This window comes from Mus caroli, chromosome 8, assembly GCF_900094665.2.
Source record: "Mus caroli chromosome 8, CAROLI_EIJ_v1.1, whole genome shotgun sequence".
Classification (NCBI taxonomy): Eukaryota; Metazoa; Chordata; class Mammalia; order Rodentia; family Muridae; genus Mus; species Mus caroli.
Genome location: NC_034577.1, coordinates 110,008,722 through 110,027,988, shown reverse-complemented (window position 1 = coordinate 110,027,988; position 19,267 = coordinate 110,008,722). Strand labels below are relative to the sequence as shown.

Here is a 19,267-nt window from a genome sequence, read left to right as displayed (position 1 = left end):
TTCAGGAGTGTCTGCTACATGCTGGGCATTGTGCCAGGTGTTCACGGAAAGAACCCCATTTTGCCTTGTATGGAGAGGCACCTCCTAGTCTCTGTGCCTTGTGGAAGAAATAACAGCAAGATGAGAGAGGGTTGCCCTGGCTCGCATGGCTCAGGGAGAAACGTGACTGCTGAGATATGTGTGACAGAGTTGCTGTTTTTTAGTTTGTCTTTTTCTGATCCCTGAACTCTTAGTCACTGAGCTTAGAAACGATCAAACTCACCAGACCCCGCCTCGGTTCCTTGGTTTTGCAACATCACATATATCCCATGACAGGTTTGGGGAGAGAAGGTGGGGTCTTTCACAGACACAGGCCAAGTCCTCCCTGGTTATTGTCACAGCCTGTGGGCCTAGCATCAAAATTTTCCAACTGTCAGCCTTCCCATTGGTGCAAACAGCTCATCTTTGGTACACACTGACCAGTACTTTCTCCTGTTCATAAAAGGTTCAGAAAGCCCTTAAAAGAACTCAGAGGTATCCATCTTCCTGGGACCAAGACCCACAATGATTTGGGACATGGAACCTGCTAGCAGATAAGGACACCACAACACAACATGTGGCCAACAGCAGGTGCCTCCCGTGACCATGGTCTGACATTTCTTTACTGAAATTCACATAGAAAAAGGGCAAGAGAGCCACATGCAGAGTCCACAGCCTCAAATACAACAAGTAACCTTGATTTTCCTCCTTCCTCTTCCTTTTTTTTTTTTACATAATATTAATCGATGGAACCATTTGCATGTGACACCAACAGAATAGCACAAACTTGGGGGACAACCCACCAAGATGGAAATCCCAGCTGGCAACGGACAAGCGGTCCGTACTCACAAGTCAAATGCTATTTCCTCATTAGGAAATAAGGCGGTAATATAATTTACTTATCAGCTGTTCCCAGAATCGAATTACGGGAAACAAATTACATGCTTAAAACAAGTCCCCGGCACAGAGTGCATTCACAGAGGGTTTGTGGTTTGTGTACCTGCGGCCAGCAACCATAGCAATGGTGTGAATACTGCGGTTCCCAAGGAGACGCCCATTCTCAGCATCCATGACTTTTTCTGTATTTACTTTTTCAATCACATCTGGGTATTTAATTTTATACATTTCCTTGATTTTTTTTTTCTTTTACCATGGCTCTGAAGGCACACCTGTCCTAATGCGTGCAAACACTTCATAACAAGGACACCATATGTGTCTGTCTTCTGTCTCCTGTATCTTGTCTTGAATATTCCCATGTAACTACTCTGTTTCCACATGAGACTTCTTCATAGTTAGTTTATAGATTTGTGTTCTGTGTGTGTGTGTGTGTGTGTGCAGACAGTGCCTGTGGAGGTCAAGAGAGGGCATTGACTCCCCTTGAGCTGGACTTATGGGTGGGTGTGAGCTGCTCAATATGGGTTTTGGCAACTAAAGCCATGCAGCAAGTGCTGTTGACCACTGAGTTCCCACTCCACTCCGCTGCATCTTAAATGCTGCAGGAAGCTGCCTTCCTTGACACCCTGATGCCAGCACCCCTCCTGCAGTTCACTACTTAGCAATGCTCCACCCTCAGGACCACGGCCTACATTGTACAAAACTGCACTAACTCTTCCAGATTTCATCAGGATAAACGTCTAAAAGCAGGATTATCTTGTCTGAGGGTTTGTACTTATCACGGTGACTCGGAACACAGGCCTCTGAAAGCCAGGCTTGGCCTCAGGGTTTTGACCTCCCCCGAGGTGCCTCTGGTATCTGTCTCATTGGTCTCTAGAACCCAAAGAGTGACACAGGCCCCATGGCTCTGCTGATGAGCTAGGGGGCCCCTCACTGTTAGGCTCCACTTTTGTTTTCCCAGAAGCACCTCGAGCCACACTTTCTCAGGTTTGATGAGGCACAGAAATAATTGGCTCAGTGGGAAGAAATCACTCTGAAATCCATATCTCTATGCACAGGGTGAGCAGGCACCCAGGACTCACTTGATAAGTAGCGATCGTTTCTCTGTCCAGGGTCCGTGTCACAGAGACGCTGCCTGTGTTCTCATTGATTCTGAAAGTTCCTTTAGGGTCTTGATCCACTCCCTTCCCGGTGAGCCGGAACTTGGACCCTTCGGGTCTGTCGCTATCGACTACCTGTTCAGAGAGACAGAGTGACATTTAAGACAGTCTGAAAGGCATGGAGAGAACCCATCATAGTCATAGACACCCCAAACATACACACACACACACCATTTAAGACGGTCTGAAAGGCATGGAGAGAGCCTGCCATAGACACCCCCCCACACACACACATCCCTTGGGGACCAACCCACTAGTGTCAGGTGCCAGCACAAAGCTGCCTGATCAACCAAGATTAGCCAAAAGCAACCTTGCCCAAAATAGCATCATCATTGCTTAGCTTGGTTCATGCAAATGGTTACAACTTACAGCTGAGGAAGCTTAGCAATACTGGAAGCCCTGGGTAATGGAGCAAGGCGGGCAGGTGATGAGGAAACTTGCATTGTTTCTAATGGAGGAAGGAGATTTGGTTTTCTCTGCAAGGGTAAGTGTAGGAGTTGTTTATCTGCCACACACTGGGCAGGCACTGAGCAAGGTTTACACCTTTGCTGCTAGTGCTAGTGACCACGTGCCTCATGGCTCCCCTGGGTACCAGGCTCTGCTGAGCAACTCTTATGAACCTCTTTATACTTTTAAATGGTGCTTGGAATGGGACTTTTTTTTTAAAATCATCCTGAGTTTGTCTGTTTATATAATGGGTGGAACCACAGTGGTCTGCAAGGTGGCTGTGGTCCCTGCGCTTAAACAGATGAAAGTGAGATTCTAAACCACGTTGTCCATATCTCCAGACACCACTGTGCAGCACTGCTCTTTGTGACCATTGACCTTGGTCTGATATCCGAAGGCTAAGTTCAGAAATTAGAGGTAGAGGGAGGTTCTTGTGAGCACAAGGGGTAGTCAAGTCAGAAGCCGCAGACAGGTGGGGAAACACCTAGAAATTCCAGAAACGGGGAGTCTTGAGCACACTCTGAGCAGAGGAGAGTTGCAGGAAGGTAAGGGTTAAAATATGGAGGTCAAAATTTGGCGTGTGGAACTGCGCAGTTAAAGAGGGGACTGATGCTTGCACAGCTGTATCATATTCATCCGTATCTTATGTCGCTGTGCTATCTATCAGAGTTACCATTGTTAATCTGGTTATAACAAATGCAGTTTAAAGGCCATGAATGCGGGAGGCAAGGATAGAAGGCGGCGGATGTGCAGGCAGCTGTAACTACTTCAACCATGAGCAGGTGTCTATGTAAATCAGCACCCTCCAGGGGCCCTGCAAGAACCAAGCCTGCAATTCTGCACGCAGGCACTAGGTGGCAGTGGTGTCTAAGCTAGGATGAGCATCTTGGTGGGTGATGTGGGAGGACCGGTTGAGGTACATCAAAACAATTTCACAAGACAGGAAGGTTTTCTTGCATTTTCATTTTTATGATTTAAAAAAATGTTCTCTAATGAAATATACTTAAGGCTTTAATTAAACACCAATTATCTCTGTTTGAATTTTTAAGATTAATGGAAAATAGGATCAATAACAAGATGTATGATATTTTTTGATAAAAAGACATTTTAATTGCGATTTCACTGGAGTTAACTCATCTCAGGTCCTTTCCTGAGCCCCCATCCTCTGCTTAGAGGCCTCAGAAGGTCAAAGACCCCACGGTTTCTTGGTCTTCTGGTTGAGGCCAGGGTCCACCATATTGTCCAGTTGAGCAAATACATGCCTGTCTTCATGCAAACACGTTACAATCCTATCTTCAAACACAGGGTTTTGCCTCTGTTCCCAATTTCATCAGGTGGAAAGTGGGGACAATCACTATTTAGTTCTGGGGGGGTAGGGAGTGGGGAGGGAGGTTGAGGATTTAAAGAGACAGTATAGCTGGGTGTGGTGGCCGGGTCTATACTCATAGCCACACAGGGGCTGAGGCAGAAGGATCTCCAGTTCAAAGCTTGAATGTTCCAGAGTGATTTAGAGCCAGCTTGAGCACCTTGGTAAGACCCTATCACAAAATATAACATTACAAGGAGACTTAGGGGCTCGGGTGAGCAGGCCTGAAGGTTGTAAGGGAGGAAGAGCTGGCCTTGCTCATTGCCTGGACAACGCTGGAGAGCTGGCCCTGGTGGTACGTGTCCAGGAGAGCTGGCAAGCTAAGCAAACCCAGCCTCTACCCCATCACAGATCTAGGGCTTTGAGCTGGCCTACCCCAACAACCATCTCATCTATGAATTCCTGGTACATGTGAAGGGGCCAGTCCTGCAGATCCAAAGCTACTGGATCTTCATGACATCGGACAACAGCAGAATATCCTAGGAGAATCATGGTGAGGATCCAGTATTGATAGTGTAGCAGAAGCCAGAGGTCTCAAAACCAGGTCAATGATTCACTGCAATGAACATTTGCAAGTAGAAGCTGTTTGGGCAAAAGGGTATACTGTGTGACATACCACAACCTCCACCAATATATATTTAAAACAACCACATATATATGAAATATTAAATAAAATATTTAATATATAACATTTGTGTATTATATTTATATAATATTTATTATTAAATATATTAAATGCAAATAAAATAATAAAAAACAAATATATAAATATAAGTATATTAAATTTTAATATATTTTTAGTTTTCCTTTAGTGGGGAGGTTGCAAGGGCAGAGGGTGGATATGAAGGAACGAGGAATGGAGCATTATGGGAAATTCACAAAGAATCGATCAAAAAAATTAATAAAAAAGAGGGCTAGGGGTATACAGAATCCTTGCCTAACATGCTTGAGGCCTTAGGTTCAGTCCTCAGTACAAAACCCCCAAACTAAAGTGTAAACGAAGCACACAGACTGGGCGCTGATAAATCAGGGCTAACCACTGTAATTCCAAAAGCAATAATTGCAATAAAATCACGCTGTTGCTCATGGGTGAGACGGATCCCTCCAGGCATAAAAGGCTTCTTAGGCAGATAATAAAATTAAATCCATTTCTAAGGGAATAGACTGGCATTTTCAAGAAGTAAATTCAGACTTCTCTGGTCCTGGGAGTGATGGTCCTAGCACAGAAGACGGGCACAGCTGGGACCCTTGGGTGACCCCTATTTCTATCACTTGCCCTCCGATGTGCATTCAGATGTCCCCTTTCTGCCCCTCGCACACTCGAGACAGGTTCCCTTAACCTGGAAGACAGTCTGAGCCAATGAACACCGCCTCTGTGTCCCTCGACAGCTGCGGAGGCGACCCTTTGAGGTGGGGCCCTGTTTCCATGGGCCTGCCACACGCGGGCTGGGGTGAGGAGAGCACCCACCAGGAAGCGCCTTCTGTGCTCTCTGTTCTCTTCCCCATCCTCCTTTGTTCAGAGAGGATGGGGACACAGAACATTCGGGAAGAAGCCAAGCTCAATGTATCTCCCGGGGGCCGACATCTCTACAGCAGGCTGAACTCTAGACTTGGAAACTCTCCCGGGGGAGACTTTTCCTTGTACCCTTGTACCGACAAGGTCAGGGCCAATGCCTCCTTCTCTCTCAGAGAGCTTGAACCACTTGGCCTTATGGAGGCAGAGTTTCCAGAGAGAGAGGGCCCTGTTTAATGAGTGACTGCCCGTGGATCAAAAGGACTTATTCTCTAGGGTCAGGGCAAACCTCCAATGCTGGGCGCCAGCTTAGGATTGCTCAGTGTGCTTGCTCGCTCTCTCTCTCTCTCTCTCTCTCTCTCTCTCTCTCTCTCTCTCTCTCTCTCCCTCCCTCCCTCCCTCCCTCCTTCTCGCTTGTTCTCTCGATTGCTCTCTCTCTCTCTCTCTCTCTCTCTCTATCACTCTCTGTCACTCTTCCTCTCCTCTCTTTTCTCTTTCGCCTCTTCCCCTCCTTTTTTCTCTCCCCTTCCTTTCCTCTCCTCTTCAGAACCCAGCTCTTTAATCTATGCCTGGAGCCTGCCTCTAGTCCTCAGAGCTGTGTGTGTTGAAGGACACGGAGCCACACAGGACACCTGCCCACGTGGAGGGGCTCGTTCTATCAAGAAGAGCATCTTTTGAGCTATGGTACCTGGTAAGCGTCAGCATGTCCTGGACTAGAGGACATGCGAGTCTCCATGCCTCCTGGTCCTGCTTGCCTTGCTCCCTCATGGCCGAGCTACACACCCAATCAAGCCAGAGGTCCAAGCACCACTCTGTCTTCTGTGGACAGACTGCTGTCCCTGGCCCACACATTTCTCACTACTGCCTTTTGGAAGCTTCCTTTGAAACAGCCAGGTCTGTTTGCCACCTTCCATCTTAAATGTAACAATAGTGGAGATTCTTTCAGCCTGCTTCCCAGGAGATCAGTGAAGCGGAGTGGGCGCATCTCCAAGGCACAGCCACCCAGTTCCACCTGTGCCACAGGCAGTGGGGCTGAGAGGGGCTTGGAGAGAAAGCACGGGAATTGGGGACACTCTTTAGGGGAAACTGGGTGACTGTGCTGAGTTTCATCAGTTGACACTGCAGTCTACAAAACGCAGACTTGAGAGCCACAAGATTGAGCTACACAACAAATTTGCGGGGGTGGGGGTGGTGTAGGGAGAGAGGGGGAGAAAGAAACAAGAGAAAGAAAAAAAGAATTCTTTGTTTCAAAGTGAGTTTAGGATTTATAGTGTTGGCCTCCTCCTTGGTCTTTGCTGATACATCGATGAGGATGTTCAGGTCTCTGACCGAATTTGTGAAGCAATTTCCTCATGGTTGAAGTTTCCAATTTTAGAGAGAACTGAGTGTTGTGGAGTTGCCCTGGTGCTGTTTGTATTTTGATGGTAATTCTGCTTCCCCAAGAGGCGTGGATCACTTAAGTACTCAGGTGATTCCATGTGAACCTTCTCCCCATTTTAACTGGTCAAATAAGGGCTGTGATTAGGCAGGGGAAGGGAAAGGTAGGGCTGGAGGTTTTAGAGAGGGAGAAGAGAGGAAGGAGGAGGGGAGACAAGGAGATGAGGAGACAGAGGAAGATGGAGGAAGAGGAGGTGGAAGATGAAGCAAAACCAGGTGGCCTGGAGAAGCCACAAGTAACAAGAGATCTCATAGCTGGGGAATAGAGTAGTGTATGTAGTGGTCTATCTGCCCAATCTAGGTGTGCAGCTTATAAATATTATAATTGAGTTATATGTTTTTTACAAGGACATATTGGAGTTAGAGAATTACGACAACAGCTGAGAGCTTATGAGACTTAGGTTCTGAACAAACTTCACCTGGGGGAGCTGAGACTTAGAAGATGCACAGGACCCCTTCAGAAGGACAGAGAAAGAAAACTGGCAGCTCCAGGAGGCTGCTGACCAGCTGGGGGTTGCCCGGGGCAGGGAGGTGCCCAGAGGAGAGTCTCCAATGTGCCCAGCTGCCTGCAGTCCCGAGGACACCTCCAGGGGTCTACCTTTTGAGACTCACCACCCACCACCACTGGAGTGGCTTTTGGAGTTGCTGCTGCCTTATAAAGTCTGTGCTCCTTACCAACATTTCTCGGAGTCACCCTAGTAAACTCCCTGGCTCACCAAGGCTGCCTTTCAGGGTCATGACTGGTTTAAACAAAGGCTCATGTCTCTCCAGGAACAGCATCACAGAGCACCCAGCCCTTGCCTTCGAATCCTTGAGGAATGCTTGAGGTTTCAGGACCACCCAGCCTCATTGAGCAAGAGAGATACTTGGCCTGCTGTATAGTGGCTCTAAGTCATGGATGGGTGTTTGCAGCTCAAGAATTTCCAGATCGCCCTTATGGTGGTACACGGGGTTCCTTTAGTTCAGTCAGATGTGGCCTCCTGTGGCTCCCCCATCCCTCTGATTCAGTCCTTTGGCCAGAATCAACCCTGCAGGCCAGCCTCAGCAGCTGTTAACACCCATAACTGCAGAGCAGGTTTGCAATTAGCAGACTGTGCCATTACCCTTTGTAATTCAACACTTCTCTGCACAGCAGGGTTTTTGTTTTTTTCTCCTTCTGGAGTTAGAATGGGAAAAAGAGTTAATATGGGAAAGAATAAGGACCCCAGGTGCCAACTTGCTGGAAGGACCTATAAACTGCATTCAGAGTCCTGCTGTGTCCCTGGGGAAAGAGACTTCTGGCTGGCTGTACAGGTGGCAGAAGGGGGCTAGAACCAGGGTCCTGACATCAGAAACCAAAGGCCCCTCTGCATTTCCGTGTGAAGGTCCTTTCTTGTCACCATGTTCTGCTGCAAACAACCAGAGATATAGGTGTGTATTTAAGACACTGGCTTTTGGTGTGTGTGCATATGTGAGTTCGTTATGTCTGTGTATTTGTTCATGCATGTGGTTGTGTGTGTGTGAATGTCTTATGCCTGTGTGTGTTTATGCGTGTGGTTGTGTATATGTGAGTGTATGTGTGCATGTGTGTACATGTGTTATGCACTTGTGTGTTTATGCATGTGTTTTTGTGTGTGTGTGTGTGAGTGTATGTGTGTGAATGTGTGTGTGCATGTGTTATGCCTCTGTGTGTGTGTTGTTGTGCATGTGGTTGTGTGTGTGAGTGTATGTGTGTGAATGTGTGTGTGCATGTGTTATGCCTCTGTGTGTGTGTTGTTGTGCATGTGGTTGTGTGTGTGAGTGTATGTGTGTGAATGTGTGTGTGCATGTGTTATGCCTCTGTGTGTGTGTTGTTGTGCATGTGGTTGTGTGTGTGAGTGTATGTGAATGTGATGGTGTGCATGTGTTATGCCTGTGTGTTTTCATGCATGTGGTTGTATGTGAGTGAATGTGTGTGTGTGTTTATTTCTTTTCTTTTCTGTTTTGTCCTTTGAGACAAGATCTTACAGTATAGCTCCAGCTGACCTCTACCTTGCATCAATCCTCCTGCCTCTGCCTCTGAGGGCTTAAATTACAGGTGTCATTTAAGTGCTTACGTTACTGTGAGTATAAGTGGGTACATATATAACAGTTTGAAGAGGGACAATGTCAGGCTTACAGGAAGGCTGTGGAAAGAGCATACTGTTCCCATGTACCTGCCTGCAGTGCTGACTGCACTGAGGAGTGAACGATAATACTGTGTGTATCTGTGTGTGTGTGTGTATGTGTCTGTGTGTATGTGTGTGCCTGTGTGTGTGTGTATGTGCCTGTGTGTGTGTGTGTGTGTGTATGTGTGTGTTCAGAGTGTGCTCTGATGTGATTATCATCTCTCTTGAGATCGCAAATGCAGCACAGGGCATACCCCTCTCCCACTACTGCTTTCAGTGTTTTACAAAACATAGTTATTACACATATGTATGTATATATTATGTATGCATGTATTGTATGTATGTATTGTGTGTGTGTGTGTGTGTCCATCTGCATGTTCCACAGCACCTATGTGCAAGTCTAAGAATAGCATTCACGAGTTGGTTATTTCCTTTCATCTTGGGTCCTGGTGACTAAACTCAAGTCATCAGACACGCAGGATGCACGTACCTTTACCCACTGAGCTGCCTTTCTGGCCTGTTAAATGTGATTTGTAATAGGCAAATTCTGGTGCCTCCTCACATTCATTTTTAAAAATTGTACTGGCAATGGTTGCCTTGAATTTACATATGGAAATGTACAGAATGTACCAGAACTGTGTAGTCCAAGTTCTAGGTGTCTGCTCTGCCATGGGAGCTCCTGGCCTGACCGGCTGCTGATTCCCATCATCAGACTCTTGTCAATACTCCTGGAGATGCCTCTTTCCTTTCTCTGCCTAGAAAAGCGGGCAGGAGAGAGTAGGTGTCCAATAAACACCTGAGTTATGTTCTAGCGGCTCCGAGTCTCTCATCTCCCTTCCCATTGTGGCACAACAGACCAAGTGTGACCAGGCTCCTGCATGGGCCAGCACTGTCATGGCTACCAGCTGCTTTCAGGATAAAAGGCCAGGGACCCTCCCAGATGTGTTTCCTCCCCCTGCTTCTCCAGTTGTGATCTGCTCTCACTCTTTCTCAACCCTATATGAGCTGGATTTGGCTCCCCCCATGTCTTCTGGGGACCCGATCCATCTTCATCCTTTGACCTCAGGGCCCGGGTGACTTCCCACCCATGACTGCTTCCTCTGTTCTGCTCCCTGGAGGTTTCTCTGAGCCCCAGCTTTCTTCCCCTCCCCTGAGACAGAGAGGGCTAACTCTTGTGGGTGTGGCAGATAGCTCCTGGCTGCTCAAGTCTGACTTCTTTTCACATTTTTCTGGGCTTAGAGAATAGGAGACAGTAGATGAATGTTCTAAGTGAAGAACTGCAACTTTCTCTGTTTTTATGTGGTTGCAAAATGCTCCATAAACCCACAAATTAAAAGTAAAGGCCTATTCTGCTCTCTCTCTTCCCCCCAGCCCTGTGTGTGTGTGTGTGTGTGTGTGTGTGTCTGTCTGTCTGTCTGTCTGCCTGTCTCCATCAGCATCTCTGCATGCCTCTTTTCCTGGGATTTGGCAGGAGTCCCAAAAGGACCTGGCCTTCCCACCATCTTTATAATTTGAAAAAGAATTTTAAGTAAACACCTTCCTTTAAGTAAACTAGAAGATAGTCAAAAATGGTCACATGGCTCTGTCACCTGTGTTACAAATTCAAGCCTGTCTGGGCCACAGAGTGAGTTCAAGTCCAGCCTGGACCACATACTGAGACTTTGTATCAGAAGGAAGAGTGAAATAAAAAGAAATTTGCTGTCTTAGGGTTCCTAGTGCTGCAATACACGCCAAGACCAAAACTAATATGAGGAGAAGAGGGTTTATTTCAGCTTACAGCTCTCAGGCCATGTTCCATCACTGAGGGAAGTTGGGGGGGCGGGAGGGGCGGGAGGGGAGTAAGCACTCAAGGCAGGAACTCAGGGCTGGAACCTGGAGGCAGAAACCAATGCAGAGGCCATGGAGGAGTGTTGCTTACTGGCTTGTTCTCCATGCTTTCTTATATTATCTAGGACCACCATCCCAGGGTGACACCACCCACAGTGAGATGGGTTCCTCCATTTCAATCATCAATTAGGAAAATGCCCCATTGGCTTCTCTCAGGCCAATCTGGTGGAAGCGTTTTCTCAATGGAATCTCCCTCCTCTCTGATGACTCTAGCGTATGTCAAGCTGACATACAATCTAGCGACCACAGCTGGTGATGTACCTCATAGATAGAGATCTCACCTAGTCTGTGCAAAACTTGGGTTCAATGCCTGCAAGTATGAAAACAAGAAGCCTAGAATCCTTAGATCTTCTCTCTCCCACAACGGCCACAGAGGAGCATGGTCCAGCTGGACATGAGGGTAGGGAGGGTATTTCTCTCTCAACCCTTTAGATAGTTCCAGTTTTATGAAAGGGTTTGTGTTATTAATATAATAACAAAACACTTTCTTAAACATGCAGGAGGAGTAACTAGAGATGGGTGTGCATGCTAATTTAGAATGTGCTAGAATTCCCCTCCATAGGCTTACTGCTGACCCAGAGTCTCTAGAAGGTCTTGTGCTTATCATCTGATGGTTCCCCCGAGGTGCTAATTAATTGGCTATCAGCTGTGGTTCAAACGACGCTGTGCCTCAGAACTTGAAGATGCTTAGCTAGAGATGGTGATGTCTAGACAGCTGTGACATCCATGGTTTCTTTTACTCTCGGGATCTTTAAGCCATCCATGAACCAGGTGTGCTGGATAAGTCTTATGTCAACTTGACACAAGCCAGAGGGGAGACAGCTTCGATTAAGAAAATGCCTCTCTAAGATAGGCAAGTCTGTAGGGCATTTTCTTAATTAGTGGTTGATGGGAAAGGCTCAGTCTATTGTGGGTAGGGCTACTCCTGGGCTTCTGGTCCTGGGCTGTATAAGAAAGCAGGCTGAGCAAGCCATGTGAAGCAAGCCAGCAAGCAGAACCCCTCCATGGCTGCTGCATCAGCTCCTGCCTCCAGGTTCCTGCCCTGCCTGAGTTCCTGTCCTGACTCTCTCCAGTGATAACCAGTGATGGGGAAGCAGGACCCAAGTAAACCCTTTCCTCTCCAAGTTGTTTGTGATTATAGAGTTTCATCACAGCAATAGGAATCCTGATCGAGACACCCAGGCTAGCTTAGAACTCACTATGTAGCTAAGGATGCCTTGGCCTTCAGATTCTCCCCAGCTTACTTCAGGTCGTGGTGTTTTACCTCAGCAATAGGAATCCTAACTAGGACATTAGAGGACTAAAGCAAATCCCATGCTGGAGGTACAGACGTCTTGGTGAGAAGTATTAGGCTAACACCAAAGATGGCCGACTGACTACCACTGTGTGGATCTGGGCCCTCAGAAGATCTTGGACTGCTATCAAATGGTTCCCCATCCTCACAAGCAAGTTTTCTAAGGATCAGGGGAAAGGAATGGAGCCCTGAAGAGGGAAAACGAAAGCTTAGGACCACAAGAAGATGAGGCGTCCTGCTCTCTGTCCACAGCCTCATCCATTAACCTTCCCAGATTGCCATCATTTCTCTTATAATTTCAGAATGCTTGCATTAAAGGCTATGCCGAATCCTAGTTAGGCTGAGTTCTCTGGGATTCAGTGTTCACGATTTTGTTTTTTTCTTGTTCATCAACATTTTCTTCCCCTGGTGGTTTACAAGTGTTTTGATGGGTTATGTATGGGTCTTACTTAATTTCCTAGTGCTGTGATTACATGCGATAACCAAGGCAATTTATAAGTCCATGATGGTAGAGCAAAGGCTTGCCAGCAGGCAGCTAGGGCACCAGCTGAGAGCTTACATCTGACCCACAAGCAGGAAGCAGAGAATGGACTGGGAGGAATGGTGTGGGCTTTTGAAATCTCAAGCTCACCCCCGAGTGACACATCTCCTCCAATAAGGCCACACCTCCTCCAATAAGGCCACACCTCCTCCAATAAGGCCACACCTCCTAATCCCTCCCCAATAGTTCCACTAACTGGGAATTGAGTATTTAAACATAGAAGCCTATGCTGGCCATTCTCATTCAAACCACGACAGGAAGGATGTAGGAATTCATTTTATTTATCTTCACAATGTCATTTCTTATTTTCATGGATCCACAAGGGTTTTGCTTTCCATTTATCCTATTGTAAAACTGCTTACTAAGTTTTTGCTTTTCAGAATATCACTGTTGTTATTGTTGTTATTATTATTATTATTTATTATTTTTATTATTAGTAGTAGTGTTACTATAACTATTAGCACTAATATTAGTATTAGTATTGGCTAGCTGCAGGATTTCTTTTATAAACGACTCATGGACAGACACACAGGAGAAGAGTGAGCATTTGGCAGCGTTACATACAGGAGCTAAAAATCTAGAAGACATTCAAGGGTCCAGTAGAAGCATGGATGAGTAAAGCACAGTGCACACAGTCAGGTTTGGAAAGGAAGGTGATTTTGAGACCTGAGGATGGACACTAAGTCACAGAGGGACATGTGCTGTGTGGCTGTGCTCTTAAGAGGCACAAACAGACTGAGGGTAGGATGCAGGTCTCTGGGGACTACTGAGGGAATCCCTGGGGTCTCAGAAGAGAGATGAAAGGCTCTAGGCACATATAATAGGGATGGCTGCATGAGGGTGTGCATGGACTCAGTGCTAACTGGGTGTCTGTTTTACCACTGAGAACAAAGGTTCTCAAGGCAGGTCACGTGGTAGGCGTTTATCTGCTTCTAGGAATACTTCTTACTGGGACATGATGTCTCATCCCTTCTCTGCCCTCACTTTTAAATACTAAGTTCTGGAGTTTTAACATCCAAAGAGAGGCATTTGAACCTGGTACAGGGCATTTTACCCCGGGTTCCTTCTGTGTGTCTTTCCTGTAACATGTAGAAGTATGGAGAGGATTGGGTGAGGATGCAAGTTGCAGACATTGTGTTCCACACAGCAAAGAGCTTTGGTCAGCTTTCTTTATCTTGAGATGGGCACAAATCTTGAATTTCCGAAGAATCTTTCCAACTGGAAGTCCCTGAAAATGTTGGAATCTTCTGTAACTTCCAACTTTGAGTTTCACCCACATTATGCGATCTGATTCTCCTCTTTTTGACTAGCTTGTATAGTTGTGGGGTGGTGGCCATGTTGATTGGCAATTACGGCCATCAATGTAGATATATCAACATCCAGAAACAAAAGTGATTGCTCATATACTGGCCAAGAATGAATGAATCCCAAGGTCTCCCTGAGGAGGTGACACCTTCAGGTGCCTTTGAGAAAGAGCAACACGCCAAGCCTGGGACATTAGAAGATCCAGTGGGAGCGAGTGGAGTGTTTTCAGTCTCGAGTGGGTAAGGAGATGGTCAGAGACATCATCACAGGACGTCATCACATGCCTTTGCACCTGAGAAGCAAGTCAGAAAATCCAGAGGCAGGCATGTGGTGAAATCGGATTTACTGGCTAGGAACATACACAGGAGCTGAACTGTGGGTGTGATGTTCTGCACTAATGATAGAACTCCAAAAGTGGACCCCTCCCCACCCTGCCTCACACTTTCTCCATGGAGACTGATCGGAAACGCTTGCCCTGGGCCCCTGTCATTGGCAACGCAAGAATGGAGGCTCTCGAAGTCTCACTTCCCAGATTTATATGCATCTAAAGGGTCACCACTCTGTACATCAAATTCCTGGCAGCATCATCCTTAAATTCTCTCAGCGACCCCTCCCCTACTGAGCTTTGTCAGAGCGGTGGCATGATTTGAAGGTTTCTGCCATCTAAGGGGAAAATAAATTATTCAGGCCCCTGGACGCGGTTGAAATACACACACCAAGCATCTTACAAACTTGCCAAACTTCCTTCCCTATGTTTCTCTGATCCCATCTCCTCTGTCAGTTTTTTATTTTATTTTATTTTATTTTTTTACAGTTCCCAGAGAAAGGTTAAGCCAAATATTTATGCACTCATTTGAACCACAGTTCAGAGAAAGCAACTTAACAAAATCAGCATTATGAACCTGGAGCCTTTCCCACTTGGAAGTAATCAACAGGAACAATTGAACCAGTTCTCCCTGGAGGTTCAAGTTGGCTGCTGTTGTACAGAGACTTTCAACACTACCTCCTCCTCCTCCTCTTCCTCTTTTCTTCCTCCTCCTCTTCCTCTTTTCTTCCTCTTCCTCCTCCTCCTCTTTCTCCTCCTCCTCTTTCTCCTCCTCCTCTTTCTCCTCCTCCTCCTCTTCTTCTCTTCTCCTTCCTCCTCCTTTCCTCCTCCTCCTCTCCATCCTCCTCTCCCTCCTCCTTCTCCTCATCCTCCTCCTTCTCTTCTTCTTCTTTCTCCTTCTCTTCCTTCTGCTCCTCTCCTTCTTCCTCCCCCTTCCTCCTCCTCCTGTCTCTTCTTTCTCCTTCTTCCCTCCTCCCTTCTTCCTCTTCCTTCTCCTCTTCCTTTCTCCCATCCCCTAATTTTGTGAAAATAAGCAGTCTCTAAAGTAAATAAAGTGTCAATCATGTTCACTTGAAAGCCTGGCATTCCTGTTCTGCTCTGCCCGTTCCTTGGTGGGAAGGACTCCTCCACAGCTTTGAGGTTTCATATACTCTGAAGCTGCCACGCTCTCACTCAATTAGATAGCATCCCGATGAAAATCTCCCAAGACCCCCATTACCTAGATGTCAGGAAAGGTTTGAGTCTCCTCAGCAATGTGTTCAGCTTCTGCACAGCTACCTTCCTGCCTCTCTTTGAACCCGTAATCTTTATTATTTATTACACCCTTCATTCTCTGCCATGCTGCCACTACCCCTGCCACCCGCAAATGAGTAGGAAAAGCCCCCAAGGTCCAGAGATACTGGTAGCTGATGGCTGCCAAGGGAGGGAGAGTCAGTCACTCTCCTTTGGAAAAGTCAGAACTGCTAGGTTTCCCATGACTCCGTGGATGGGAACACCCTTGGACTTGGGGGTTATTAACAGTAACAGAAATGATAGCAAAAAGGAAATGAAGTTGAAGGGGAGATGAGGTGGTGGGCACACGGGAGAGTTGGAGGGAGATAGCAGTGGACAGATATGATCAAAATTAATGGATGTATGAAATTTCAAATAAATTTTAAAAATCATTTTAAAAATGTCACCCTTGGGCCTGGCTCGGTGATTGCCCTCTGGTGACCCAGCCGCTCCTATCCAAAAGCAAAGCTGTCTAGTCAGGCTAGGTCATTTCCCTAGGTCATTTGTCTCTTCCAGAAGCCTAGGGTTGGGATGGAGAGGGACGGGATGCTGAGTCCTAAGTCTGCTCTTTCAGAAGCATTCTACCAGTCCATGTACAGAGTCTCTGACTAAGAAAACCAACAGGAATGACTCAGGCACAGTGAGTGCCTGTGTATGCGCTAATGCTCAAACATGGAGCATGCCATGGCTAGTAAACACTCCTGCCCGTGCTTCACCATGCCTGGATCTGTCCATGTGGCTTCATCCTGTTCTTCTGCCTCAGTATCCCAGTTGTGCTCCTATACCAAATTATCACAGTCCCATCCCTGGGCCATCACCTCAGCAATATGGTGGCCACCTCTGGGGTTCATTATCCTCTTGCTCCTCAGAGTTCATGGTATCTGACTCACCTCAGTGAGGACCTTCTTGACCACCTGAGTAACTGCACCTTATCCTCTATGCCTATCAATCTGTCTCATTCCTCCCAGAACCCCCAGGATCTGCACCATTATCTTCACTGTCTGTATTAAGTGCTTAAACATAAAGACCCACATTCATCAAGAGTTCTGTTCTGTTTACCGCTGTGGGCACTGCATGGCCCATGATAGACACTCAAGTCTTTGTTAATAAATAACAAAGTCATGTAAATAAAAGCCGAAGCCAGGGACACTATCGTCAAACAAGAAAGTGAATGAGGGCATCAGCCGACAAACAATGGCCACAGTGGTTTAAAGATGATTGATCAACTTCTGACAAAGTCCAGCCCTGCTCCTTGGATTTCAGTTCGCTCTCAGAGAGCCATTTTGAGTAGTCCAATGTCATCCAACAATCCCAATGAAACACACACAAACATCCTTGCACACTTGTGTTTGCACAATGCACGTGTACACACAAGCACACGAATACTTTTAAGAACAGAACAGTTTGCCGCTTCGATGTTAGGAAGTCATGGATGACCTGTGGTCACTTAAGATGAACACTCTTGCCCTCACTGAAGCTACAGCCTCCTAACTGTTGCCTTTCCTGAAGGGTCCTCTCAGGTGATGTGACTATTTTTGCCAGAACAACACTGGGTCAACGCAACTGCTCTGTAGCTGTCAATAGAAACCAATGGGTGCACATCAAGAGATGTTGCCGAAGCCGTTGCCAGCAGAGACAGTAAGATGTCCTTTACCACCCACCCACTGTGATCTAGCCAGGCTTGAAACAACTTGATGTCGTCCTGACCTTGTGGACGGATCCATCCTGTGTGGAGAAAGAGGTGCCATCTGAGGACCCCTGTTGAACCCAGCATGGCCAGTTTCTTCACCTCAGCCAGTGAGGCATCTTTCTGTTTCCTCACCCCCCTTTTTTGCAGGTACCCAACAGCATCTACCATCCCTGCCGCTAAAGTTCAGGGGTTCAGAAAACAGCTCATGCCCTGGCTTTAATAAACCCTTGGTTTGTATTCTGAACGAGGCGGGGAAAGTCAGGGATAATGATTTTACAACTAAGACTTTGAAGCAGCTTCAAGCTGCAGCCCCAGTAATAACTGTTTTTAACTGAGCCCTCTAAATGCTAGGTGCTGCACGGAGGCCGGGTGGAAAGCCACCAGGGTGGCTATGGTATCTGTTTCACATTAAGAAATACAGGCCCTATCATAGGAAGCCCTTTATCTGCTCTGGCTGTACAGTTAAGGGTGGGACCAAATATGGGAACATTTGAGATGACTCATGTCAATAGAAAACCCCATATGAGGGTCTCATGGATGCTAGACTCTTCTATATCCAGAGTTCGAATGCTTTGCTGAGGTAGCTGCCCCTTCTTTGAAAGGTTCCTACTGAAGAGAGCCCAAGCCCACAGTCCCCTTTGGATCTCATGGTTATAGTACCAGAGACCTGGTCTTTATGTATACATGTGCCCGTGCATGTGCGAACTCACACATACGTGCCTGTCCTGACACTTTCTCACTGAAGGTGAACACGTTCACCTCCACTCATCTGTAAACTACCTGACCCTCGTGCTCCCAGCCCGGCTCATTCTGCCTCCAGACTTCCCTGGTTGTTATAAGCTTATCACAGAAGTAAATCAAAGTGTTCTCAAGAGGAGAAGAAAAGATAAAAGCAAAAAATGCAGCATCCTCGAGAGAGGGATATTTTTTATAGTTCCACGACTCTGGCAATTCTGTCTTTTAAAAAAATCCATTATTTAATTTTAGTACCACGAGGTGCTGGTGATGAATAATGACCCCTCTCCTACCTTCCAGTATTTCTAAAATATTAATACTGGTTGGATTCCTCTCCTAAAGGGAGGTAGAAGCTGAATCCTTTATGTGCCTCAGAACCTGTTCTACAGCAGCAGAGAGGTATATTCAGTGTCTACCAGTCCTATACTCTGGGCCCCTCAGATGACGCCTGCCTCAGAGGACGGGGGTCACGCAGTGGGGTGGAGGGATGAAATGAGCTGCCTGGCAGTGCCATTCTCAGTATTGATATTGTCAACACCATTCTTTTAAACTACCCATCACAATGCGCTTTCGATCGGCATTCAATTTGGTATGTGAATCGTGAAGAGTAACCATAAGTGGCCTGACCTTCCCAGCCCTCTCAGGTCAAATGCCTGCTTAGGATAACTGCGGCTCAGTGTGCAGCCCATGGGGAGCTTTGAGCATGGCCCCTGCCATGTTCTAGAGCAGATCATGCTTGTATGTGTGTGTGAGAATGTGTGTGTGTGTGTGTGTGTGTGTGTGTGTGAAGGGGGGCGTGCATGTGTACCTGTGTAAAATATATCTTGACATTTACAGTCCATGAGAGGAACAGTAGAGGAAACTTTCAAACTAGACAAACAGGATCCTAAATTATTACACTTGGCAACCATGGTAGTATGAATAGGTATGGCCCCCATAGACTCACGTGTTTGAATGCTTGGCCCATGGGGAGTGGTACAATTAGGAAGTGTGGCTTTGTTGGAGGAAGTGTGTCACCATGGGGGTAGACTCTGAGGTCTCCTATGCTCAAGCTCCACCCAGTGTAGAATGCAATCTCCTCTTGCTGTCTATGGATCAAGATGTAGAACTCTCAGCTCTTCCAGCATCATGTCTGCCTGCATGCTGCCATGCTTCCCACCATGATGATATTGGACTGAACCTCTGAAACTGCACGTTGTCCCCAATTAAATGTTGTCCTTTATAAGAGTTGCTATGGCCATGGTGTCTGTTCACTGT

General features: G+C 46.7%; 1 protein-coding gene across 1 annotated transcript in view; it reads right to left on the bottom strand.

The window, feature by feature from the left end:
- Window positions 1-19,267, bottom strand: part of Cdh13 (cadherin 13) — a 1,030,912-nt gene that overhangs the window by 462,935 nt on the left and 548,710 nt on the right. Inside the window, exon 5 of the mRNA XM_021169677.2 lies at window positions 1,995-2,147. Within this exon, the coding sequence (XP_021025336.1) occupies window positions 1,995-2,147 (153 nt within the window). The remainder of the gene's footprint in view (window positions 1-1,994; window positions 2,148-19,267) is intronic.